This window comes from Nerophis lumbriciformis, linkage group LG02 (genome assembly GCF_033978685.3).
Source record: "Nerophis lumbriciformis linkage group LG02, RoL_Nlum_v2.1, whole genome shotgun sequence".
Lineage (NCBI taxonomy): Eukaryota > Metazoa > Chordata > Actinopteri > Syngnathiformes > Syngnathidae > Nerophis > Nerophis lumbriciformis.
Genome location: NC_084549.2, coordinates 33238881 through 33264770, shown reverse-complemented (window position 1 = coordinate 33264770; position 25890 = coordinate 33238881). Strand labels below are relative to the sequence as shown.

The following is a 25890-nucleotide window of genomic DNA, read 5'->3' as shown; positions in this document are numbered from 1 at the left end:
ACACATTTCATTTAGGATGAGGTGGTGTTCCTTTTGTTCTAACTCTTTCACACCTTTCCATCTTATAGTGTATTAATGTAAATAGAAAAATGGTATCACAGATTTTCTTCCAGTAAATTTCTGGCGACTGAGCTGAGATTTTTTACGGCAAAATTTACAGTGGTTTTACTGTAAATAGAAAAAACTGTGCCATTGTTTTTTTTACCACAAACTTCTGCCAACTGAGCTGAGATTTTTTTAACACAAAATCTACAGTTGTTGTTTTAACAGTGTATTACTGTAAATGGTAAAACGGTACCACTGTTTTTTTACAGTATAATTTTGGCGGCTGAGTTGACAATTTTTTATAGTAAAATCTAGGGTCATTTGATGGATAACTAAACTGATATTTAAGTTTTTATTGTTTTTTTAACAAAAACTAATTTTGGAATGTATGATGATATAATGTTTGTTGCATTTTTAGATCATATTAAAGCTTAAAAGATGTGCAACTGCGGGCAGTGCATATATATTTTCTGTTAAATTGTAGATGATGCATATTATTTCCAGCTGCTTGAGTTTGACACCTGTAGTCTATATAGTACACTCTGTGTGTATACAAAATACTTTTAGTATGTGTAACATACATGGCCAATAAAACATTAGGTTTTAGAAAAGGAGTAGCTAATGTTGTGGGTGAGTAACAGGTTGAGCCAATCATTATGATGCAACACAAAGAGGTCATGATAATATTGTATTGCATCATTTTAGCTTCCAAGCCACAGCTCATCCTGTCATTCAAGCAGACCTCTTGACCTATGGATGCAACAGCTGTGGGGGTCTTTATCTAACCACCTGACACACATTTAGTCCAGTCTAATGGCAACAAGCATTCAATTATCCCCCTGCACAGTTTGCAGTGCATTCTTGACCAAGGCTGCTTTGCAGTATGTTGCAAAGGTGCACAACTATTGTCACAGGTGTGGTGCCCATGAGCAACACACTTAAGTGAAGTAGCCTATACTGTAGTGTGTGTGTGTGTGTGTGTGTGTGTGTGTGTGTGTGTGTGTGTGTGTGTGTGTGTGTGTGTGTGTGTGTGTGTGTGTGTGTGTGTGTGTGTGTGTGTTAAAATCCAAAGGAGTTTATGCATATGTTTAGCAGGGATGGACACAGATACTTGTAAAATTGGACTGCAGGAAGCAAATGAGGTGGATTTTAGCAAATGTCTGGTCTATTTTTAGACAGCCGAGCACAAAGTGTGCACATCATTGAATAAGTTGTAGGCAGCAGCAGCAGCAGCAGCAGTAGTGTAGCTGCACCGGTGTAACCTACTTGCAGGCGGTGTCATTGTCACACATTGTCTCACAGCTTTCTTACCAAATAGACCTGTCCTTGAACCCACCCACCCTCCTCCCGCTCCTCCTGTACCCGAAGATGAAGACTTCTCCCACCACATGAATAGACATGAAGGCTTCTGCGGCAAAAGACACTCACCTTTAGCAGACATGCCGGGTATGTATCCTCTTGTCTTTCTTTGTCGAGATGAGATGATGCACAGGCTTTTTTTTTAAGGAGGAAAGAGAAAGCTGCTATTTGGTGGACTAGCCTGTGAGATGGAGAGATCACTTTGTGGCAGCAGGGCGTGTCCTGAAATAGTCATCATCCTTCTTCTTTGCTAAGTTTTCCTCCATATTTAAACAAACAAGATGTAATGCATGTGTTAAAAATGCTAAATCTGTGCCTGATTTTGTCGAGGGGTCTCTGTTGTTCCATTCTGCCTCAATATTTGGAGCATGACTGTGCACACTATACATAATAATAAGAGTTTTAAGGTAGTTGTTGCATTGTTACATCACTTCTATGAGTCTCCCTTTTCATTCTAAAAAAAACAAGTCGAATATAATTAATGTTTCCAAAATATTGATTTATAGTTTTCCTGTAGTGGTGAGCGAGAATATCGGTAATATTGATACCAAGGACCTATAAGAGTATGATTATGGTCTTGTTTATATTGTTATAACACATATTTTCTTATTTTGCTATATTTTCATATTAAATTGTTAACAATAATTTTGTTTGCCTAAAATCGTTGTTCAATATTCATCCATCCATTTTCTACCGCTTGTCCCTGTCACGGTCGCGGGGGTAGCTGGAGCCTACCCCAGCTGCATTCGGCCGGAAGGCTGGGTACACCCTGGACAAGTCGCCACCTTATCGCAGTGTTCAATATGTATTATGATTATTATTGTCAACGATGGGGCACAAGTGCAGCCACTGGAAAATGCTGCAATGAAATAAACACTGATCAAAATTATTTTATGAAGAATTTAGTCAAATAGAAACAATCAGTAAGTTATCGTTGTGTCAGTTCAGTGTAAACAAACAGCAACAGGTACTCCTATCAGTGACCATTTAACCTTAGATATATATATACTTGACTTGGTGAATTCTAGCTGCAAATATACTCCTCCCCTCTTAACCACGCCCCCAACCATGCCCCCCCCCTCCCGAAATCGGAGGTATCAAGGTTGGCAAGTATGACGAATACTGGTCCCTTTATTTAGTATCGAGTCGATACCAGAATTGTCAGTATCACCCACCCCTACTTGCCTGTGCTATTGGTATGCATGTCGCCTGTACGTGTCTTGTACTGTGGCGCCTCCTGCCGGTTAGAAACAGTACTGTGTGTTTAGGAAGTGCCACGGTGGCCTCAGAGAGCTGATACTTGCAGACGTCTTGTTTACACTGGCTGCGCTTATGGCCCGCACAACATTTTACTGTTTTATGACTTACACCGATTCTCTCCTTAAAAGGGTCATTGTATGAAAGCTCCAATCTGGATCAAGGCGGCAACAACAGGAAGAAGAAGATAGAGGAATTCTCTAGGTCTTCTCGGGAGAAATTAGTCCAGTCGAAGAACAAAATGTTCTCCAAATTCACGTCCATTCTCCAGCACGCCGTGGAAGCGGTGAGTGTCGAGCAAAAGCAGACATATATAAACTTGCCTTTCTGTTTTCATTTAATCTGTTCAATTGGAATTGACTCCGGGCAGCTTGTATCTTTACGTCGGCAGCACGAAAGCGATGCTAACTAGCAAGCTAACGAGCAGCCTCGCTACACGTTTACTGACGTGTTTATTTTACCTACATTTTCGAACCAAATACATCCTGTCGTGTGTTTTTCTACTCATACAGTCTTGCAGTACCTCACCCGTATTACATTATTCATTGTAGCCTGTCAGTAATAGTTAATATAAGTTCACAAACAGGGCTAGTTAGCTGCTAATGTCAGTTGCTATTAGCCTCCTGAAGCTAAGCTAACATTTATGTTAGCTAGCACATCTGTGTTGGAATTTGCCAGTGCTGTTGCAATAGAGAAACTCTAGTTCGTCATTGTGCAAATCTTCTTACGTCGCTACATACTGACATCTGCGGGAACGTTCACAACCTTCTGGTTTGTGCTACGTGTTTTTTGGCTGCCGACAGGTTAGACTACATAGTATGTAGCTTTCCAGAAACCTGTTTTTAATGTAGCAGTGAGCAAGGTGATCTGATAAGGCTAGAATTTGACAAATGTTAATGATGGATCAATATTTATCTACACCCTTAATTGACAAGATAAGTGTTGTTGGTGACACAAACACATTTAGCGTTAAAGAATATGCTACAATGTCATTTTAAATTATTTTTTAAAGCCAAAAAGAAGTCAAACTCTGAGAATATCACTGTGACCAAGACTCTGGGGCTCAATTATTGACGAGGTTAGGGTTCGAATCTCCACTGGCAAATGTGTGTGTGGATGTTGAGGCTTACCTTGGGTGCTCCGATTTCCTCACCCACCTTGTTGGGTTAATGGAGTACTTTATAGAGGTGTAACGATTCGTTTTAACAACGATTCAATTTGGTATTTGTGGTTACAGATACGATTCAGGGAAGATCTCATTATTTTTTAACAATCGGGAATGATTCATTCATCCATCCATCCATCTTCAACCGCTTATCCAGAATCGGGTTGCGGGGACAACAGCTCCAGCAGAGACCCCCAAACTTTCCTCTCCAGAGCAGCATTAGCAACCTTCTCCTGGGGGATCCCAAAGCGTTCCCAGGCCAGAGAGGAGCTGTAAATCCCCCATCTGGTCCTTGGCCTGCCCCGGGGTCTCCTCCTCGTGGGACGTGCAACGAGGAACTCCCTATGGAGACGCTTGTGAGGCATTCGCACGAGATGCCCGAACCACCTAAGCTGGCTCCTTCCCTAGCGAAGGAGCAGCGGCTTTACTTCGAGTCTCTCTTGGGTGACTGAACTTCTCACCCTATCTCTAAGGGAGATGTCAGCCACCCTTCTGAGGAAACTCATTTCGGCTGCTTGTATCCGCGATCTTATTCTTTCGGTTATGGGAATGATTCAGTGAGTTGAAATCGGTTTAGTAACTTTTTTGCTAAAAAAAATTGACCAGTGTGACTGGAACAAATACTGGATACCGGACAATGAAAGTTTCCTAAATTCCTGTTATTTCTTGTAAGGAAATTATGTATAAATAAATTATGGATACAAACAATCAAGTAAAAAACATTTAATGGCCAATGCATTCACATCTTATTTGAATAAAGAACAACCAACACTTTAGGTTCAATTAATAAGAGGAAACCTTTTCTCCCCACATTTTAAATAAAAGTATAGTAACCACCATTTCAAGAGTAGATTTACCTTCTAAATAAAGTTCCCTAACCCGGCCAGATATCAGTTCTGTGCCCTGGCATTGCAGATGATAGACAGCGTCCCAGGTGTGCAGAAGAATGTATGCCCCTCATCCCTGTTGATGGTTTTGGCCCCTCGATTTCTAATTTCCATACCCTCCTTGATTCATCTCTTGTATTTATTTGTTTCTGATGAGATGACCTCTCCTTGGCTGCCAGTTGTTGTGCTCTAGAAGTTGGTGTGTCGCCGTAACTTGCTCCGCTCTCACTTCCGATGTGTCGGTCGCGTCTTTTGGCTTAATGTTGTGTTGTTGCTCTATATAATGGTGTTGTGTAATTTGTCTCTGCTGTGGCTGTTGCAATCATGCTGTAGCTAAACGTTTTTGTGCTGTAATTAATGATATTGTCTTGTGGCGTTTGCGTTTGTCATGAGCTTTCTCTACCACTGTAGCTATCCGCCGTTTTTGTTTTGATGGCTTCACAGTTGGGCAAATAGACCTCAAGTCTATTGAGTTCTGTTTGCCGGTTTGCCTTTCTTAAATCCAATGTTTTCCCTTTTCTAGTATCGATAAAATCGTTAGATTTCCTTTTGAAACAATCTTAATTGGATACCTACCTTCTGGAAGGTAAACTTGCCGAGCACAGATTGATATACTTGAAATTTAAGAATATAATGCGATCTATCAATGTATCGATCAATCGTTACACCCCTAGTACTTTAAATTCCACTTTACATGTTGTACCCTGCCTGTTTGCTCTTGTGACTTGAAATGTCTGCATGTAGAATTTACTCTTTACATTTTCTACATTTTCAGCTTGCTCCGTCGCTGCCGCTGCAGGAAGACTTTGTCTATCACTGGAAGGCCATTACACATTATTACATTGAGACTTCAGGTAAGATCAGTCTATATAAAATAGTAGCAACTAATGCAAAAACTTCTGCGCCATTTTTTTTGTATGAGCCATGCATAGCCAGCATGTCAAATAGTTGACATTCTTAGAGAATAAAAGCCATGTTGTTTCAGGCTTTAGCCTGATGGCATGGTGTTTGCACCCTTTTTTAAATGTTCAAATTAACTGTCAAATCAAAACAGGTCTCGCACACTATGTTATTGCTTGTTAGAGCAAGCAGTAGTCAACCTGACGTCTACAAAATGGATATATAGATGAGAAATGTGCATACAAATTCCGGAGCTTGCGATGGTGAAAAAACGAATGAAAAAAAGAGCTTGTCCACGAGAAGTTTGGGATGTCACCATGGTTGCTACTTTTGGATACAGCACTGGTATACATAATCAATAATCACTAAACTCTACAAAAAAGTAGGCATCATTTCCGCATTCACGTAACCGCTGATGGAGTCATATAATTGGCCAATAAAACGGAGTCCGCTGATAAACGCTTAATAATATCAGGGAAACCTACTCAGTGGCCTAGTGGTTAGAGTGTCCGCCCTGAGATCGGTAGGTTGTGAGTTCAAACCCCGTCCGAGTCATACCAAAGACAATAAAAATACGACCCATTTACTCTCTGCTAGGCACTCATCATCAAAGGTTGGAATTGGGGGTTAAATCACCAAACATGATTCCCGGGCGTGGCCACCACTGCTGCCCACCGCTGCTGCCCACTGCTCCCCTCACCTCCCAGGGGGTGAACAAGGGGATGGGTCTAATGCAGAGGACAAATTTCACCACACCTAGTGTGTGTGAGACAATCATTGGTACTTTAAGTTTTAACAGAAATCGACATGAATGAAATGTTGTCATTGTGAGGAGAAGAAATATTTGTTTAGGAAAATAATGTGTCCGATAGCACTCATTTATCCCTGACACACTGAACCAACCCATTCTGATAAACAACGTAAATGTCCATTCATCCATTTTCTACCACTTGTCCCTCTTGGGGTCGCGGGGGGTGGCTGGATCCTATCCCAGCTGCATTCGGGCGGAAGGCGGGGTACACCCTGGACAATTCGCCACCTCATCACAGGGCCAACTCAGATAGACAGACAACATTCACATTCACACAATAGGGCCAATTTCGTGTTTCCAATCAAACACGTCTTTGGAGGTGTGAGAAAACCGGCGTGTACAGGGGGAACCCACGCAGTCACGGGGAGAACATGCAAATGTTGAGACGGTCATTTGAAACAACGATTAAACTACAAATTTCATGCAAGAACAATCCATACACACACAACACATCTCATCTGCTTGTGTTTTTGTAACAACATAATCCATGTACCGTAACAACAATGATCAAACAGTGGTCGCAACTTGAGAGGCGCTCCTTTTAAAAAAAACAAACAAAAAAAACATTTAACAGCTTTAAGTGAGTCGCTTCTTTTGTCGTCAAGTTGAGAACAACAGCACAGCACACTTCCCCTCTTTACAATAATAGTGCAGTGTGCCACATCCAGTCTGACTTTGCTAACAAAATAAAGGTTAAAAAAGTATCACTTATTGATACATTTACCAAATGATTATGTTGTGACCTAAAGTACAGGTAGGTCAAATTGTCCAAAGATGTAGTGCACCAATAAATGTAAGGATTTTTGGATTTAATTAACACACATTTTATTTTACACAAAATGCACACACTCTATGGTGGTAAAATAAGTTTAAAAGGTAAAAAAAAAAAAAGAAACAAAAAAAATAATTTTATTGTTTTTTTATATTGCTATTGTTAGTTAAATATACTGTTATCGCTATGATTATTATTTTGCTCATTGTAGTTTATTCGTTACTAATTTACATTAATTTTTTTTAACTATATTGTTTTGGTGGTACATTAAATATGCATGTTTTCAAATGTAAGCAATCATCATTACAATATCAATCAAAATAATCGTGATTAGGGTTTTTGCCCTAATCGGTTGGTCACAAAGCTTTCCGCAGTTCATTAAAATATTCACATAAAGAAGGAATAGCTGTGAAAAAAAAATCCCTTGTTGTGTAGAAAAATGTAACGCTTGCAAGTTGCATCACACTTCGGCAAATTTCAATATCAGAACCTCTTACTTTAAAAAAATGTAAAGCAATGTTTACCTCATCTGATCTGTGCAACATTATCATGTTTTTTGGATTATACAATGTGCCATTTGTTAGTCTGACACCACGCTACTTTTGTCTTTCACTTGGTGCAAGCTGTGGTTCATTTGTTATGATCCGCTGCCCGGATCATAGTCTGTTTACGTTTTTCGAGTCACCTGTGTTTTCAGTTGCCATGACGGCAGTTAGACTAACCTCTGGTTAGTGTTCGGGACGCTCACCTGTTGCCCGGGCACTAATCAGAGAGCTATTTAGTCTAGGCCCTGGCCTCACTCGGTCTTGATTCCTGCTGGCTTCCACGCTAGGCTCTTTTTCTTGCTAGCTCCCACGCTAGCCTCTTTTGTTTTGCTTTCCGTGCTATGAGCACGTTTTTCTTTGTTCCCGTCTGATTTATTTCTAAAATAAATAATTTCCTACCTGCACGCTGTGTCCGAAGTCCGTTTGCATCCTGGGAGAACGAACTCCGCATCATCATGCGACCCGGTCGTCACATCATTTGTACTTTGTATTACTTTAGGCGCAAGTTAGATAAAAGACAAAGTACACCACATACTAAAACGTCCAATTATGAAGAAGATTTGAATTAGGCTTTTGGAAATAATTCTATTGTGGCCCATTAACATATATTTTTCCCCACTCTAAGATGACAAAGCCCCAGTTACAGACACCAACATTCCATCCCACCTGGAACAGATGCTGGACATTCTGAGTCAGGAGGAAGAGGAGCGGGAGTCTGGAGAGACTGGACCCTGCATGGAGTATCTACTACATCATAAGATCCTGGAGACTCTTTTCACTTTGGGCAAGGCAGATGTAAGACAGTCATGCTTCATTTATTTTACAAAAGATTGACCGCATTTCAATTAACTTACATGTAAAAGAACATTCTGTAAAACAATGAGTGTGATTTGTTTGTGTGGGAAGATGTTTTCAGTACAACAGATGTTTGATTGCTGGCTTTTCATCAGTGCCCTCCAGGAATGAAGCAGCAAGTCCTGACATACTACACAAAGCTGCTTGCACACATCCGCCAGCCTCTCCTGCCACATATCAATGTTCACAGGCCAGTTCAGGTGTGAATCACAGACCTGCTAACACGCATGCATTTTGACCCTTAAATACATTTGTTACTAAATAGTTTTCACCAGTTTCATTGTTTCAAACTAGGATTATGATCCTGTGTCGAACGCCACATTAGCGCTCTCCTCCCCACATAATTTCCAGTGTTATACAACTCGTTTAAAGGTTGCACAGCCTACTCTTTTGAAAGCCTTCTACTCAAAATGTGCAATACTAATGACTGTTGTGAGGCATTGCTTAGCTCCTTGACTGCCATTGTTCGCGCTTGACGAAGGAAGCTAACTAGTTAAATAGTCGACAAGACTTGTGGTTGCTTTCAGAGTTGAGGTCAAGTCACGACCCTGACTAAGAGCTGTAAAAGCAGAGGTGTCCCAAGTGCCAACCAGGGACCATTTGTGGCCCGTGTGTTATTTTTTTATTGGTCCACGGTACATTGTAGGAATACATTAAACTAAAAAGCAGTAAAGATAGGCAAAAAGTATAATGTAATGAGAAAAATGATTTAGACTAGATTCTTGTTTTAGACTTTTTACAAATAGATGTAGAAAAAATAAGAAGGGGGTGGAGGCGTACTCATAACATTTTTTAAGTTTGTCAATTCTGGAATCAGCATTTACACTCTTTTTAATAGTGCTTTCCTGAAAGAAATTTCCCACGGGACAGGTTGTGTAACACATTTTTAACATGTTTCTGCTAGAAACTGATCTGTCTGTGTGGGGACGTGCTTGCTGCTCCTACAGAAAATGAAGAGATTCAGTTTCTCTGTATAGTTTGTGCTAAACTGAAGCAGTATCCGTATCTTGTCAACTTCTTCCTTGAGGTAGGTTGCCTTTAGAAATAGTATTAGTATTCTGTTTGATTGTATATAAAAGCTTAACACTAATAGTCAGGACATTTTGGAACAATTATTATTTTATTTGTAGAACAACTCAAGGAGAAATGAGACCAAGAATCCTGGCAGTGCGGACGAGGTGAAGGAGAATGCGTTGGCTCCAGACACGGGTCAAGCGAATGCTGCGTGCAGTGAGGGCACGCGAGCTGCTTCCTCCAGCTCTAGTCCAACAAATAACAACAACAACAACAATTATAATCTGGTCTCCTCCCTGCTCAACCTCACAAAGAGCCCTGTGAGTAAGCCACATTTGTAGCATTTTACTTTCTTTTTTATTTTATTTACATTAATTCATGATATGCGTCCACTGTTCAGGATGGCAGGATTGTGGTGAAGGCTTGTGAAGGCCTCATGCTGCTGGTCAGTTTGCCAGAACTTGCCGCTGCCAGGTGTTTAACTGAGAACACGGAGCTCTGTAAGCTTCTAACCGACAGGCTGGTCACTCTCTACAAAGCCCTTCCACCATCTATCGACCCTTTGGACATTGAGACAGTGGAGTCTATTAACTGGGGGTAAACGTCTTTTCTTTTTTTACTACACTTGTAATCACACAGTAAATGTTCTGATCCTGTTTTTGTTTTATTTGCAGTCTGGATGTATATAGCGTGAAGGAGGATGCTGCAGTGTTTGCAGGGAAGAGGCCTCTCATCTCCTTCCTCTCTTGGCTGGATTACTGCGACCAGCTTATTAAAGAAGCTCAGAAGGTTTTATTTACAGTGAATGCTTGATGTGTGGGTGTGGATATGTCACTTTATGGACTCTGTTAAAACAAGTATTGTTTTGTCTTTGCAGTCAGCGGCCTCTGTGATGGCCAAGGCAGTGCGCGAAAGATTCCTTGTGTCCGTGATGGAGCCGCAGCTTATGCAAACGTATGTCCATCAAACGTCCTGTGTTTAAAACACGCTTCCTAATGTGCTTGGACGCACTGTAGGTCTGAAGTGGGCATCCTCACCTCGACAGCCATGCTGAATAGGATCATCAAGCAGGTGACGTCAGAGGCGCTGCTGCAGGAGATGGTGTACTTCCTGTTGGGCGAGGACGCAGAGGCGGAGACTCCAGCTGCTCTTGCTCAGAATCCTCTCAGACACAGACTCATCGAACACTGTGATCACTTGTCAGACGAGGTCCTCATCACATTTATCATCCAGCGTGTTCTCATTTGTGCAGCTTCCATTATTGTGTCAGGAAATGGGCTTATCAAGACCTCTTGCTGTTTTGCTTGATTACAATGTATCTTAGGATAGCATATACTGGTACTTTATTTATCCACAATGGGGAAATGGTGTGGTTGCAGTGCAGATTTATACATACAGAAGTAAAACATAAGGAAAAACAACAAATTAGTAACCCAAAACAAAGCTTTGACCTTTTTTTGAAGACTTTTTTGAGGGAGGACAGGAGAGAGACTTGCTAACTTTGATTGAACTAATACTGTTTGATACAACTATTTGACTGTATGGTGGCTTTTTTGCAGCCGTACTCTTTAAAGATGTAAACAGTGAGTTACAACATATGGTAAATAGTACTAAAATTAGATTTTTGGTGGAAATGTTGACCTTAAACCAAGAATTGTAAAAACTGAGGGACCACTGTTTTTATTTTTGTTCTTCAATTGCCACCTGTCTTGTCCAAAAACAAAGAGTTCCAGTGACTAATTTTATCAACCAAAAGCACACAAATATCTGACAGAGAGACATTGTGCACATTGTCTTTGCACAAATGGAAGATTAATCATATCTGAGACATTAGCGACAGCTTTCGCCTACTTGGCTTGTTACTGCCGTGTTCCACTGACAGCTGATCCTCTTCCTTTTACGTCCTCTTCTGCAGATCAGCATCATGACGCTACGGCTCTTTGAGCAGCTCATCCAGAAGCCCGACCAGCACATCCTACACAATTTAGTGCTGCGCAACCTGGAGGAGAGAAACTACCTGGAGAACAAACCTCCAGAGGAGCGAGAACCCATTGAAAACGGCCAACCTCATGATGCTGTGTAAGCACGGCCCTAGGAGAACTTTCTACACACATTCAACAGTGAATAAAATGAATGCACCAGCATGCTGTTTCAAACTTAGGAAATGTTTACAGATGTTGTGAAATGATTTATTTATGATGAGGTGGAATCATGATAATGAAGTGGGATGGCATTTAAATTAAGTCTGTAAAGCAGTAGTGCAAAACTTAGGACTTGTACAGTACAGTAATCCTACATGTAGTAAAACTAATATCACAAAAGATCATGCTAGCTTTCCCTCTTTAAAAATAAAACTGTCATGGTACCTGCCCATGGGTGCTCTGTAGAGTGAAAGTTGATCGTGCGATGACAGGATTTGATTGTCATGCAATTGCAATGATGCCATCGAACCACACACAGTTACATTATCCCTTTTTGTTCCATACGTCTGTTTGCTCTTCAGAGACCTGGAAGAAGATCCACTGTTTGGTGATGACCTCTCTCCAGATAGCAGACTCTCTGGTTCCGATTGGCTCAGCCCCTCACCGTCCCAAAGCCCGGACCACTGCAAGTCTGAAGGCAAAACCGAAGTCCACAAGATTGTCAACAGGTTTGTAGGCTGCTCACAATCATAAATACTAAATGTGGATTATTTTAGTGTTTTAATGTGTTGACTGACACGACTTGTAGTTTCCTGTGTTTGGTGCCTGACGAGGCCAAGTCGTCGTACCAAGTGGAAGGCAGTGGTTATGACACCTACCTCAGAGACGCTCACAGACAGGTGAACTCTCAAGGCTCTCATCTCATGGACATGTCCAACACAGAATCTTCTAATGTGAATTATCTCCTTAGTTCCGAGATTATTGTGGCGTGTGTCACCGCTGGGACTGGAGAGGAACTCCAAAACCTTTTGAAAAATGCGACTTAGAACTGCCATTCTTTGAGGGTCACTTCCTGAAGGTCCTCTTTGATAGGATGGGTCGCATTTTAGATCAGGTCAGTTTGGAAATATCTTTCACATTTTCTATTATTATGTCCATATTGATAGGTACACTTGCACAATACAATAATAACCAGTACAAGAACTGGAGAACATTTTGCGATGTAATAACGTCAAACTCAAGTGGAAACTCTAAACTCCAAATTATCTAAGATGGCAAAATTTGGAACTCATATTTTTTTAATAAAGTATGGATCAAAGGTCACATGCAAATTAGCAATGGGCGATATGGCCTAAAATCTATATTGCGTTATATATTGCAGTCTTCTGCAATAACGATATATATCACAATGTTTTATTAGTCACATAAATGATAGTAGGACCATTTCAAATTGAGTTAGAAAGGCTCCAAATTTAGCTGCTGATGTATGTGAAATTTAGCTGCTGAGGTATGTGTAACGGCCTATGCGTTGCATATTGATCTTACCCATACAAGACCGTCCAGTTGGGAGAGTGGCCGTGCTAGCAACCTGAGGGTTCCTGGTTCAATCCCCACCTTCTACCATCCTAGTCACGTCCGTTTTGTCCTTGAGCAAGACACTTCACCCTTGCTCCTGATGGGTCCTGGTTAGCGCCTTGCATGGCAGCTCCCGCCGTCAGTGTGTGAATGTGTGTGTGTGAATGGGTGAATGTGGAAATAGTGTCAAAGCGCTTTGAGTACCTTAAAGGTAGAAAAGCGCTATACAAGTATAACCCATTCATTCATTGAGAGGAAACGGGCTAAACACTAGGTTAACAACCAGAGCTGCTAACCCTATTTCAAGCATTTAAGGAGTGAGGTTTACCAATGTACATCTGGTGCAGCCACTCTGGCTGATCCCCGAACACATATGCAGTAACATATTGTGTCATTTCTGGTTAAATTATTTTCTCAAAACCATTATTAATCTACTAGCTGATTTACTAGCAATAAGTGATTACTTTCTGTCATAACATGTTCTATCTACACTTCAAATGTAATAAACACTTACTCTTCTGTTGTTTGGATACTTTATATTAGTGTTGGGTGATACTACAAAGTTGGAAATAGATAAATATCGAGTAGTTACAGGGAGCAGAATTTGGTCGGACTAGCTGGTCATAGAATTAATACATTTTTATCACAATTACTATCCGACAAAAACTGTGTAACAATGTTAATTCAATATTTCAATTATTTCCTTCCACCCATCCATTTTATTCCCTTGTATTACATTCAATATTTTGAGCAAAATAAGTTAAATAGTGCAAAATAAATAAATATTAGCAAAAACTACTATTTGCTCTGATTTAAATCCTTTGCCTTTTGCCCCTAAAGCCGTCCTGTGTCCAGGGACTTATTTCCTCAGATTGTAAACAAAAAAACACATTTGTGATAGTACAAATATCGATCTAACCACTATAATATCGACCGTATACTTGTATTATACAGTACTTGCTATCGTTACTGTCAATATTCATATCAATCCGCCCATCTGTTTACGTAAAAGAGTTCTAGTTTAGCGGTTAGTAGGGATGGGAATTGATAAGGTTTTTCCAGTTCCAATTCCAATTTCGATTCAGCTTCACGATTTGGTTTCTTAGCGTTTCTCTAATAGATTCCTTTTTGGGGGGGGGAAAGGTGGATTAGCCTCAATTTTGTTTAGTTTAGAGGTAACATGACCTTAGAAAGCCTACAGTGAAGTCACGTACATAGCATAGAAGAAAAAAAGGTACTTAAAAAATTTTTTTTATAAAAAAATATTCTTCTGTAGAATTTAACAAAATAAATCATGTGGAAATTAAACAACAATGTAACATTTAGTAACGTGATAATAACTTTTTACATGCAAAGTGAGATATGTCAAACATTTATTGGTTGTAATTGTGATGAATACTATATGAAAACCTTGAATTGAAAATCTCAGAAAATGTGGTGTTTCACAAAGTGTAATGAGTCATATTAGTTTCACGTTTGAAGTTAATTGCTGACATGAATGGACTTGTACACCATTTTCAAATTTTTCGAGTTTCACCTGTATAATATAATGACTGCGGCGTAATATATAATAACAATAACAATGAGGCGTGATTGGGAAGAATGGCCGCCCGGATCTGAACCCAAGTGGTGCTTTGTTATTGGACTTTTGTGTTCGTCATGGAATGTCCATAACAAACACAATGTTCAAACATAAGGGTGTCCATATGTGCACTTGGCACCAGGACACCCTCGGTCGCAGTTCCATGATTGACTTTGAAGTTGTGTCATCGGATTTGCGGCCTCATGTTTTGGACACTCGGGTGGGGCAGAGCTTTCTACCGATCACCACCTGGTGGTGAGCTGGCTCCGATGGTGGGGGAGGATGCCGGACAGACCTAGCAGGCCCAAACGCTTGTGAGGGTCTGCTGGGAACGTCTAGCAGAGTCTCCTGTCAGAGAGTTTCAATTCCCACCTCCGGAAGAACTTGAAACATGTCACGAGGGAGGCACAGGATATTGAGTCCGAGTGGACTGTGTTATGTGCCTCTATTGTCGAGGCGGCTGATTGGAGCTGTGGCCGCAAGGTGGTTGGTGCCTGTCGTGGCGATAATCCTAGAACCCGCTGGTGGACACCAGCAGTGAGGGATGCCGTCAAGCTGAAGAAAGAGTCCTATCGGGTCCTTTTGGCTCATGGGACTCCAGAGGCAGCGGGCAGGTACCGACAGGCCAAGCGAAGTGCGGCGTCAGCGGTCGCGGAGGCAAAAACTCTGACATGGGAGGAGTTTAGGGAAGCCAGGAAAACGACGTCCGGCTTCGAAGAGATTCTGGACCACCATCCGCCGCCTCATGGGGGGAAGCAGTGCACTGTCAACACTGTGTATGGTGAGGATGGTGTGCTGTTGACCTCTACTGCGGCTGTTGTGGATCGGTGGAGGGAATACTTTGAAGACCTCCTTAATCCCACCAACACGTCTTCCTATGAGAAAGCAGTGCCTGGGGATTCTGTGGTGGGCTCTCCTATTTCTGGGGCTGAGGTTGCCAAGGTAATTAAAAAGCTCCTCGGTGGCAAGGGCCCGGGGGTGGATGAGATCCGCCCGGGTTTCCTTAAGGCTCTGGATGCTGTGGGGCTGTCTTGGTTGACAAGACTCTGCAACATCGCATGGACATCGGGGGCGGTACCTCTGGATTGGCAGACCGGGGTGGTGGTTCCTCTCTTTAAGAAGGGGAACCAGAGGGTGTGTTCCAACTGTCGTGGGATCACAATCCTCAGCCTTCCCGGTAAGGTCTATTCAGGTGTACTGGAGAGGAGGCTACGCCGGATAGTCGAACCTCGGATCCAGGAGGAACAGTGTGGTTTTCGTCCTGGTCGTGGAATTGTGGACCAGCTCTATGCTCTCGGCAGGGTCCTTGAGGGTGCATGGGAGTTTGCCCAACCAGTCTACATGTGCTTTGTGGACTTGGAGAAGGCATTCGACCGTGTCCCCCGGGAAGTCCTGTGGGGAGTGCTCAGAGAGTATGGGGTATCGGACTGTCTGATTGTGGCGGTCCGCTCCCTGAATGATCAGTGTCAGAGCTTGGTCCGCATTGCCGGCAGTAAGTCGGACCCGTTTTCAGTGAGGGTTGGACTCCGCCAAAGCTGCCCTTTGTCACCGATTCTGTTTCTAGGCGCAGTTAGGGCGTTGAGGCAATCCGGTTTGATGGCTGCAGGATTAGGTCTCTGCTTTTTGCAGATGATGTGGTCCTGATGGCTTCAACTGGCCAGGATCTTCAGTTCTCACTGGATCGGTTCGCAGCCGAGTGTGAAGCGACTGGGATGAGAATCAGCACCTCTAAGTCCGAGTCCATGGTTCCCGCCCGGGAAAGGGTGGAGTGCCATCTCCAAGTTGGGGAGGAGATCTTGCCCCAAGTGGAGGAGTTCAAGTACTTAGGAGTCTTGTTCACGAGTGAGGGAAGAGTGGATCGTGAGATCGACAGGCGTCTTCAGTAATGCGGACGCTGTATCGATCCGTTGTGGTGAAGAAGTAGCTGAGCTGGAAGGCAAAGCTCTCAATTTACCGGTCGATCTACGTTCCCATCCTCACCTATGGTCATGAGCTTTGTTATGACCGAAAAGACAAGATCACGGGTACAAGCGGCCGAAATTAGTGTGAGGAGCTCTGTCATCCGGGAGGAACTCCGAGTAAAGCCGCTGCTCCTCCACATTGAGAGGAGCCAGATGAGGTGGTTCGGGCATCTGCTCAGGATGCCACCCGGGCACATCCGACTGGCAGGAGCCCACTGGGAAGACCCAGGACACGTTAGGAAGACTATGTCTCCCGGCTGGCCTGGGAACGCCTCGGGATCCCCTGGGAGGAGCTGGACGAAGTGGCTGGGGAGAGGGAAGTCTGGACTTCTCTGCTTAGGTTGCTGCCCCCGCGACCCGACCTCGGATAAGCGGAAGAAAATGGATGGATGGATGGATGGAATATAATGACTGAGAGAAAATCTGGTGGGGGGAAAAATGCAACTTTTCATTCACCTACTGAAAATTAGGAGTGTCTACTGTAGCAAATAGATGCAAGCTTTTGATCGCAAACTTAGTCGCTGCTTGGTGACATTCGTCTAGCGGTAGACGTGAACTAGAGTGGGAACTGCCCGCCTCAGATCCAGTCAGAATCTGTTTCTTGTCATGCTCAACTAAATGAGAAGGCATTCATTCCAATTTTACAAATAATAGCGCTAACATGATAGGTGGTGAGTTACTACCTGTTCTATTCAGATGACGTGCTAGCATTACTGTTGCCTGGGATGAGATCGGAGCGGTTCAAAAACATGACTTTCGTTTATAATTATTGCATGCTGTATGTTCAAATGTTTCAGCATATTGCTCACATGTCCTCTTGATGAATTAGCAGCCTTATAATTTATACAGGTAGCGCCATTGCAATCTTCTCTTGTAAATTGTTAGTGTTTGTGTCGACCGGGCATTGCCACTTTGAGTTCTGATGTCACTACGCAGTATGCACGTTGCGTAATGACGTCATCCCCGTCTGGAAGAATTGATTAGAAAATTGCTTGATAAATGGCAAGCCATTCAAAGGAATTGATACACTGAGAACCAGTTCTGAACAAGAACCGATATTCCTCGTCCTCCAGTACTTGCAAGAAACATTCTTTATTTGCCACCATATAGGCAAGGATTAGTTCGCCGCCACCTCGCTGGCGAAGACACTTCATTGCATTGAAGACGCGGCCGTTCGCTAGTCGCTGTCAAATTTGCGTACACAGATAGAATGTGACATCAACATGCATTATCCTGACATGGTAATAGTATTACAAGCTCTGTTGTCAGCCAAATTTATATGGTATGTATTGCACAACTCTAATGCGAAACTTGAATGTGAAAATGAGTCATGACTTCAATCTGCAATGTCTTTATTATCCTAATATGAACACTGGTTGGCTTATTTTTACACTTTTATGATAGCCCAAAAAAAATCCCAGAGCACTTTTAGACCAAGAAGCATTCCCACTCACGTGTAGGAACAATTAAGCATCTCCACTTAACACAACATGCTTGTGTTTACCCTGTGCGCATGTGAAGCTATGCAAGCAGTATGGTAAATGGTAAAAGGGTTATACTTGTATAGTGCTTTTCTACCTTCAAGGTACTCAAAGCGCTTTGACACTATTTCCACATTCACTCATTCTCACACACACACACACACACACACACACACACACACACACACACACACACACACTGATGGCGGGAGCTGCCATGCAAGGCCCTAACCACGACCCATCAGGAGCAAGGGTGAAGTGTCTTGCTCAAGGACACAACGCACGTGGCTAGGATGGCGGAAGCAGGGGATCGAACCAGGAACCCTGAAGTTGCTGGCACAGCCCCTTTACCAACCGAGCCATGCCATGCAACTCTTAGCTGAGATTTTAAACCATAACCTTTTTGTTGTGAAGCTTACGGCTAACCGGAATGTTGAAATGCTACTCAAATATTACCTGTAAGCTTTTTATGCAAATAATTTCTAAGAGAAATGATCAGAAACGCCGTTGACCCCAGCAATAAAGTGTTCCATCAAAAGTAAGCATTTTTTCTGTGTAAGATCTTTAGGTTGTGTTTCTTTTCTTCCTCTAACAACCTTTCGACTCATTACCGCTTTAAAATATACATTGGAATTTTAATGATCTGAGACTGATTACAATCTGCTCGACTGGAGTCCCAGAGTGGAAATATGAAAATAGTCGTAAAAATAATAATAACCATAAAAGCACTTTCACTGTGCACATAATGTCAAGTGTTAGAAATATTCAGACTCAGCTCTCATATGTTGTTGTTTTTGTCTTCCAGCCATATGACGTCAACCTGCAGGTGACTGCAGTTCTGTCCAAACTGTCTCTGTTACCACACCCTCACCTGCACGAGTACCTGCTGGACCCTTACATCAACCTGGCTCCTGGATGCAGGTCTTTGTTCTCCGTCATCGTCAGGGTCAGTTTCCGTTATGTTGTTGTTGTTTTTAGTGCTTGTGTTTCTGCAGTGATGGTGTCTTGTTTCATGCTCCCTCTCATCTTACACACACAAGAATGTTACTTTCTAGTCGGGTTGTGCGATACCAAATATTGGAAATAAATCTGGCTGATGATAGAGCTTGCAATACTATCGTGATAATGCAGGTTGATGACATTCTACAAACCCCGTTTCCATATGAGTTGGGAAATTGTGTTAGATGTAAATATAAACGGAATACAATGATTTGCAAATCATTTTCAACCCATATTCAGTTGAATATGCTACAAAGACAACATATTTGATGATCAAACTGATAAACTTTTTTTTTTGTTACAAATAATCATTAACTTTAGAATTTGATGCCAGCAACATGTGACAAAGAAGTTGGGAAAGGTGGCAATAAATACTGATAAAGTTGAGGAATGCTCATCAAACACTTATTTGGAACATCCCACAGGTGTGCAGGCTAATTGGGAACAGGTGGCTGCCATGATTGGGTATAAAAACAGCTTCCCAAAAAATGCTCAGTCTTTCACAAGAAAGGATGGGGCGAGCTACACCCCTTTGTCCACAACTGCGTGAGCAAATAGTCAAACAGTTTAAGAACAACGTTTCTCAAAGTGCAATTGCAAGAAATTTAGGGATTTCAACATCTACGGTCCATCATATCATCAAAAGGTTCAGAGAATCTGGAGAAATCACTCCACGTAAGCGGCATGGCCGGAAACCAACATTGAATGACCGTGACTTTGGATCCCTCAGACGGCACTGTATCAAAAACTGACATCAATCTCTAAAGGATATCACCACATGAGCTCAGGAACACTTCAGAAAACCACTGTCACTACATACAGTTTGTCGCTACATCTGTAAGTGCAAGTTAAAGCTCTAACATGCAAAGCGAAAGCCATTTATCAACAACATCCAGAAACGCCGCCGGATTCTCTGGGCCCGAGATCATCTAAGATGGACTGATGCAAAGTGGAAAAGTGTTCTGTGGTCTGACGAGTCCACATTACAAATTGTTTTTAGAAATATTCGACATCGTGTCATCCGGACCAAAGGGGAAGCGAACCTGTTATCGACGCAAAGTTCAAAAGCCAGCATCTGTGATGGTATGGGGGTGCATTAGTGCCCAAGGCATGGGTAACTTACACATCTGTGAAGGCACCATTAATGCTGAAAGGTACATACAAGTTTTGGAACAACATATGTTGCCATCTAAGCGCCGTCTTTTTCATGGACGCCCCTGCTTATTTCAGCAAGACGATGCCAAGCCACATTCATCACGTGTTACAACAGCGAAAAAGAGTGCAGGTAATTTCCTGGCCTGCCTGCAGTCCAGACCTGTCTCCCATCGAAAATGTGTGGCGCATTATGAAGTGTAAAATACAACAGCGGAGACCCCGGACTGTTGAACGACTAAAGCTCTACATAAAACAAGAATGGGAAAGAATTCCACTTCCAAAGCTTCAACAATTAGTTTCCTCAGTTCCCAATCGTTTATTGAGTGTTGTTAAAAGGAAAGGCCATGTAACACAGTGGTGAACATGCCCTTTCCCAACGACTTTGGCACGTGTTGCAGCCATGAAATTCTAAGTTAATTATTATTTTATTAAAGTTTCTGAGTTTGAACATCAAATATCTTGTCTTTGTATTGCATTCAATTGAATATGGGTTGAAAAGGATTTGCAAATCATTGTATTCCGTCTATATTTACATCTAACACAATTTCCCAACTCATATGGAAACGGGGTTTGTATATGTATTGTCCTCGCGAGCAAAGTACCAACTAGTGTCGCTCCACAGTGCAGCTTCTAAATAAATAATCCTTTTCTCCATGACAGAATAAAACAAGAGTTTCTCACAAGTAGTATTATAACTGGGAGGACTAGGGGACAAGGACTAGCTAAACATGATAGACTCCAGTCCACACCATAGAAGCATACAAAAAAAGCATAGCTAACCGCTAAGCTAGACCTTTGGAATGTAACAGATCGATGCAAATATTGAAGTAACGATACCAAGTTTAATATATAGTAAATAACGGATTAGGTCAATATTTTGTCATCACAAATTAGGTTTTTTGTCATTTTTGTTTAATTTACAAACTCAGGAAATGAGAGCCAATAATAATTTCTGCTTTTGTTTAATTATTTTGCACATTGTATTAATTAGAAATGCAAGAAAAAGGAATTCCTTTCAGCTTGACTAACTGCTTCAGCAAGACCATCTTGCTTTTTTGTTGGTGAATTTTGTGATGATGACAGGTGTTAGACATTAGAATGCTTGTGTACAATGTCAATTATTGTATGCAATAAAAAGGAATAAGGACATCTAAATATTAATTGATATTGTTACACCTTCATTCTGCGTATTTGTCAGATTACATAATTTAAATGAAATAAAAAATTATAAGTATCAGGAGCTAAATTAGGAGCCTTGTAACCTGTTTTTAAATGGTTCTATTATCTTATATGGGACAAATAATATATTGTGATATATATATGGTCATCCGAAGAGGCTGTAAATTGTAACGTTATTTAGATCACCCCGAGAGGGACAAGCGGTAGAAAATGGATGGATGGAGATTCTAGGAGAGGTTAGAACTGGCGGCTCGTGGGCCACATCCGGCCCGCCAAAGCTTTCCATTTGGCCCGCCGAACATCACCCAAATAGGCTTGATGAAACCATTAAAACTAGGGTGGATCATGTATGCAGTACTCCCGCCACCCGGCTGGGGGCATTAGCGAGGCATATGTGTCACAATGAAGCAGCAATGGTGTGAGTGGAAGACTACTCATTCAACCCTGGGAAAAAAAATTTAAATAAACTGCAAAAATCTGACTTTTAACAACGACTGGACAATAAAGTATGAATGTTCTGCCCCAAGCAAGTGCTGGAGTCATTGAGCAGCAGCAATGGTAGAAATCCTGGCGTGTAACTTCATCACAAAACATTTGTAAGTAGATAATGTTTATAAAGATATTTAGTTTGTTGAAATTGCTGACTTTGTGATGTCTTTTATATTCGTGGTCATGTTGTGTTATGTCTGAGAGTAACAAAAATCAATCAGATCAAAGCTCGTTTTACACATGTAGTGCTAAATTTGACCAGTAGAGGACGACAACACTAATAGTGATAAGTCACATACATTGGTGGCTGAATGTTGTGTAATTTCTGTATGTATAAACATTTGTTGTTGTCTGAATATATTAACACTAAACCTCCTATTTGATTTTTGTATAATACACAATGGATATTATACTTTAATATGTTCACTCTTACAAACCTTGATTTAGGAAGAAGTGTAAAGAAATAAAACTAAATAAGGAAAATAATTCTAAAGAAGGAACATCAATCCTCAACAAAAACTGGAGCTTTTTTTCTTCATACTGTTAACTAGCTGCACATGCTGTAAACCAGTAGCGAGAGCAGAATAGTGAATTAATTGACAGTGCAGTGTGAAAGCCCATCTGTTTACTTTGCAATTAAGTAAACATCCATCCATCTTCTTCTCCTTATCCGAGGTCGGGTCGCGGGGGCAGCAGCCTAAGCAGGGAAGCCCAGACTTCCCTCTCCCCAGCCACTTCGTCCAGCTCCTCCCGGGGGATCACGAGGTGTTCCCAGGCCAGCCGGGAGACATAGTCTTCCCAACGTGTCCTGGGTCTTCACTGTGGCCTCCTACCGGTCGGACGTGCCCGAAACACGTCCCTAGGGAGGCGTTCGGGTGGCATCCTGACCAGATGCCCGAACCACCTTAAGTAAACAGTCTCAAAGAAATCTAACCCGTGGAGGCACTTTCTGACAAAACATTCACATTTCCATGTCGGGCCCCTGAGCCTTTGGGCTCTTGGAACTGCGGCCCTCTTTATTATGTAGTTGAACAGGGCTGCTGTAGGCCATACCGCCCAGGCCTAGTTCCCAGTCTTGCTTCTCATGCTGAGGAAGGAAGTAGTTGACGTGTTCCTGGTGTGTGTCAGGTTGTTGGTGACCTCATGTTGAGGATTCAGCGCATCCCAGACTTCACGCCTAAACTCCTGCTGGTGAGGAAGAGGTTGTTGGGTCTGGAGCCAGAAGGCATCAAGTACGTACATCAACACCATGGCTCCCTCCTATGTTCCCGTCCCTGACCATGTGTCCTTGCAGCCTGGATCACATGACTCTGCTGGAGGGCGTGATCGTGCTGGAGGAGTTCTGCAAAGAGTTGGCGGCCATCGCCTTCGTCAAATACCACGCCACCGCCGCGTCCTCGCCCTAGTTTGGCTGCTCTCTGGGAATGTAAAAAATGGCCTTTCAGCGCCACCTTTGGCCACGTGGTCGACTGTGCCGGACTGTTGGCGGCCACACAGACCACGTCCATCGCTCCCGGTTTGTGGTTATGGTGCAGCTCCGAGCTCACTTACTGCCCATCAGCAGAGGAACAAGATGCAGACTGAAGACGCCATCGACTCTGCATGTTCTTTCACTGCCTACACACACATCTTCCTCACCATCATCATCATCATTTAAGTATTGTGTGCAGCAGGCAAGATGTCACATTTGCTTGCAGGCATGGACGTCGTCGCCTGCGTGTGCAAGCACCTTTGACATGACTCACACCTGCAGTTACATCATGTGTGTATTTACTTACTGCACCTTTTAAATGCCAACTCCTCTTATTTATTGTGTTCACCTCGCCTTTTTTTAACCAGCACGTATTCGGATGGAGCGCTTTGACTGCGCTTTCTGCTCTGCTTGAAGATCCAAAACTAAATTTCACCACTGGTGTCACCCAAACATGTCAGCATCCAACATGTTGTGTTTAGGAGCAAGCGACTTGTGCAGGGTTGTGTCATATTGCACATGCACCTTTTCACAACTACGCCTTTTTGTATCGCTAAATGTTCTCATCCAGTGTCTCCTCACTGGGCTTACGCTCTTGCTTTTCATGCCTTCTTATACCAATTTTATTTTGAAAAGCAGTGTTGTTGTTGACCCACACCTTTACTTTGTATCTTTTGCGCCATGGTGATTTGAACAAGTCTTATTTAAGATGCTCCTTCATGTTTCTGTGTCCTCTTCCTCCTTCTCGCCCTCAACTGTGTGTGTGTGTGTGTGTGTGTGTGTGTGTGTGTGTGTGTATTGCTTACACACGTCCTTTTTCAACCTTGCTTGTTTTGGAAGTTTAAAACCACAAAATATTTTTTTATTTTTTTTTTTTTTCTTCCATAAACCAAAATGTAGAAAAATCACCTACTTATTAATGCGACTTCTTGATGAAATGTTGGATCATGCACATTTTAGTAATCTCCAACATGTATTGTAGGTGTACAATAATAGAAGTGTTGAAGTACTAGCTGGGTCATTGCATGCTGTGTTGGAAGAGAGCGGAAGGTGACTTCTCTTTTCTCTTTTTGTTTGTGAGTCCTAACTCGGTTTTGTCTGGACTGCAAGCAGTTATTGCTTTTAATCTCATCGCTGCTTTCCTTTCCTCTGACGTAAAACAAGACTTTTGATTTGTGCAGTGCAGACGGGGAAATAAAGGCACTTTTGCCGGGGGTTTTTGGCTCTCATGGGCTCTATTTATTACTCAGCTGTCTCTACTTTAGTACAATCATGTTTACTTCCATTCAGGGCAATTTGCGTTTTTTCCCCCCCCCCCCATTGCAATAAAATATGTATCATCTTGCTGTTGGTATGCTTTATTACAAAATGTCTGTACAATAAAACAAAAATACACTTTAAGGGCAATGAAGAGTCCTATTTATTTTGATAAGTACTGGAATCTGACTTCTTGACCTGGCGTGTCAGTGCACAGGGACGGAGTGGTTTTGGTTTTGGTAGTAAACTCAACCTTCAATGTGATACATCCCAAACTCTGCAAAACATTTTTTTTACACTTTATGGTACAATGTTCAGCCCAGGAAGAGGCACTGTGGTGCTAAAAAAAAACAAAAAAACTTGTTCATTCTAGGTGATGCTGATAGAGAAGTATTTAATATTTACAACTCAATTGTAAGCAGAGATCAATGTTTCCCTGTCAGCAAACGATTGAATGGCAAGAATGAAGCTGGCTTGCGGGCAATTAACCCAGCAAATGAGGCAACACTTTGCAGCAGCACATTTGTGGTGTGACGTCACAACCATTACGACATCATTCATCAAATACAGGTGGTCCTCGTTTCAAAGCGTTCCCTGTTACAAAAAAAATCTATACGTTGGCGCAATATAGCATTGCCAGACGTACAATATCACACAAAATCCCATAATATAGGATATTTTGAGCCCTTAATATTAGCAAACGAAAAGATATGCATTCTGCACTGTCTCTGATATTGTGCATTGTTTCTTTACAGCCAAATGGGGGCGCTATTTTGCTACAGGTGGCAGCTTTTTACCAACAGTGCTTTTATAAAGACAGGCTGCATTATAAACTACTGTATACTATACATATATTCAAATCATTCTCTATTAATGTTTTTGTTTAATTTTACTTGACTTTTTATGGTGTTCACATGTACATGTACAGTGTAAGACACTTAGCTGCTAATTTGGCTATAATTTAGGTATAAATGTCCACTTGCAATAGAGCTAAATTTTGTAATCCGAGGACCACGCGTAGAATGATCAATAAGAACATAATCGTTGAACATTGTGCATTAGAGGTCCTATCAAAGTCCAATAACAGTCTGCACGCCACATCACAATGATGTGTGTTTATGACATCAACAGGAAGCGCCCCCACAATACTACATCTGCTTAATGCATCATCAAGCACTAGTCCAACTTGTATAACATAAGTCCATCATG

General features: G+C 42.0%; 2 protein-coding genes across 4 annotated transcripts in view; one reads left to right on the top strand and one right to left on the bottom strand.

Moving 5' to 3' along the window:
- ablim1a (actin binding LIM protein 1a) overlaps window positions 1–1621 on the bottom strand; it is a 120802-nt gene extending 119181 nt beyond the window's left edge. Inside the window, exon 1 of one of the 2 annotated variants that reach the window (XR_009815316.2) lies at window positions 1474–1621. The gene's annotated coding sequence lies outside the window, so the exon portion shown is untranslated. The remainder of the gene's footprint in view (window positions 1–1473) is intronic. The other variant, XR_012051162.1, reaches the window with a different exon arrangement.
- On the top strand, window positions 1372–24768 carry fhip2a (FHF complex subunit HOOK interacting protein 2). Of its 2 annotated transcripts, XM_061961214.1 has the most exons (18): window positions 1372–1491; window positions 2793–2947; window positions 5489–5567; window positions 8367–8536; window positions 8692–8796; window positions 9501–9623; window positions 9727–9930; window positions 10011–10207; window positions 10285–10399; window positions 10488–10564; window positions 10627–10819; window positions 11526–11689; window positions 12114–12260; window positions 12341–12431; window positions 12503–12646; window positions 18937–19077; window positions 23082–23185; window positions 23248–24768. In XM_061961214.1, exons 1-18 carry the CDS (start codon window positions 1434–1436, stop codon window positions 23357–23359), a joined length of 2379 nt encoding a protein of 792 aa, XP_061817198.1. In that variant the 5' UTR covers window positions 1372–1433; the 3' UTR covers window positions 23360–24768. The 2 variants fall into 2 exon arrangements, with proteins under 2 accessions (XP_061817198.1, XP_061817207.1); XM_061961223.1 differs by lacking the exons at window positions 1372–1491; window positions 2793–2947; window positions 5489–5567 and having other exon boundaries at window positions 8394–8536; window positions 8648–8796.
- The last annotated feature ends 1122 nt before the right edge of the window (window positions 24769–25890 follow it).

What these genes read in the sequence shown, in the direction of transcription:
- fhip2a (XM_061961214.1), top strand. Translation starts at nt 1,434, where the DNA reads ATGAATAGACATGAAGGCTTCTGCGGCAAAAGACACTCACCTTTAGCA. An exon ending in TTATTACATTGAGACTTCAG is followed by an intron (nt 5,568 to 8,366) that starts GTAAGATCAGTC and finishes CCCCACTCTAAG; the next exon opens with ATGACAAAGCCCCAGTTACA. An exon ending in TTATTAAAGAAGCTCAGAAG is followed by an intron (nt 10,400 to 10,487) that starts GTTTTATTTACA and finishes TTGTCTTTGCAG; the next exon opens with TCAGCGGCCTCTGTGATGGC.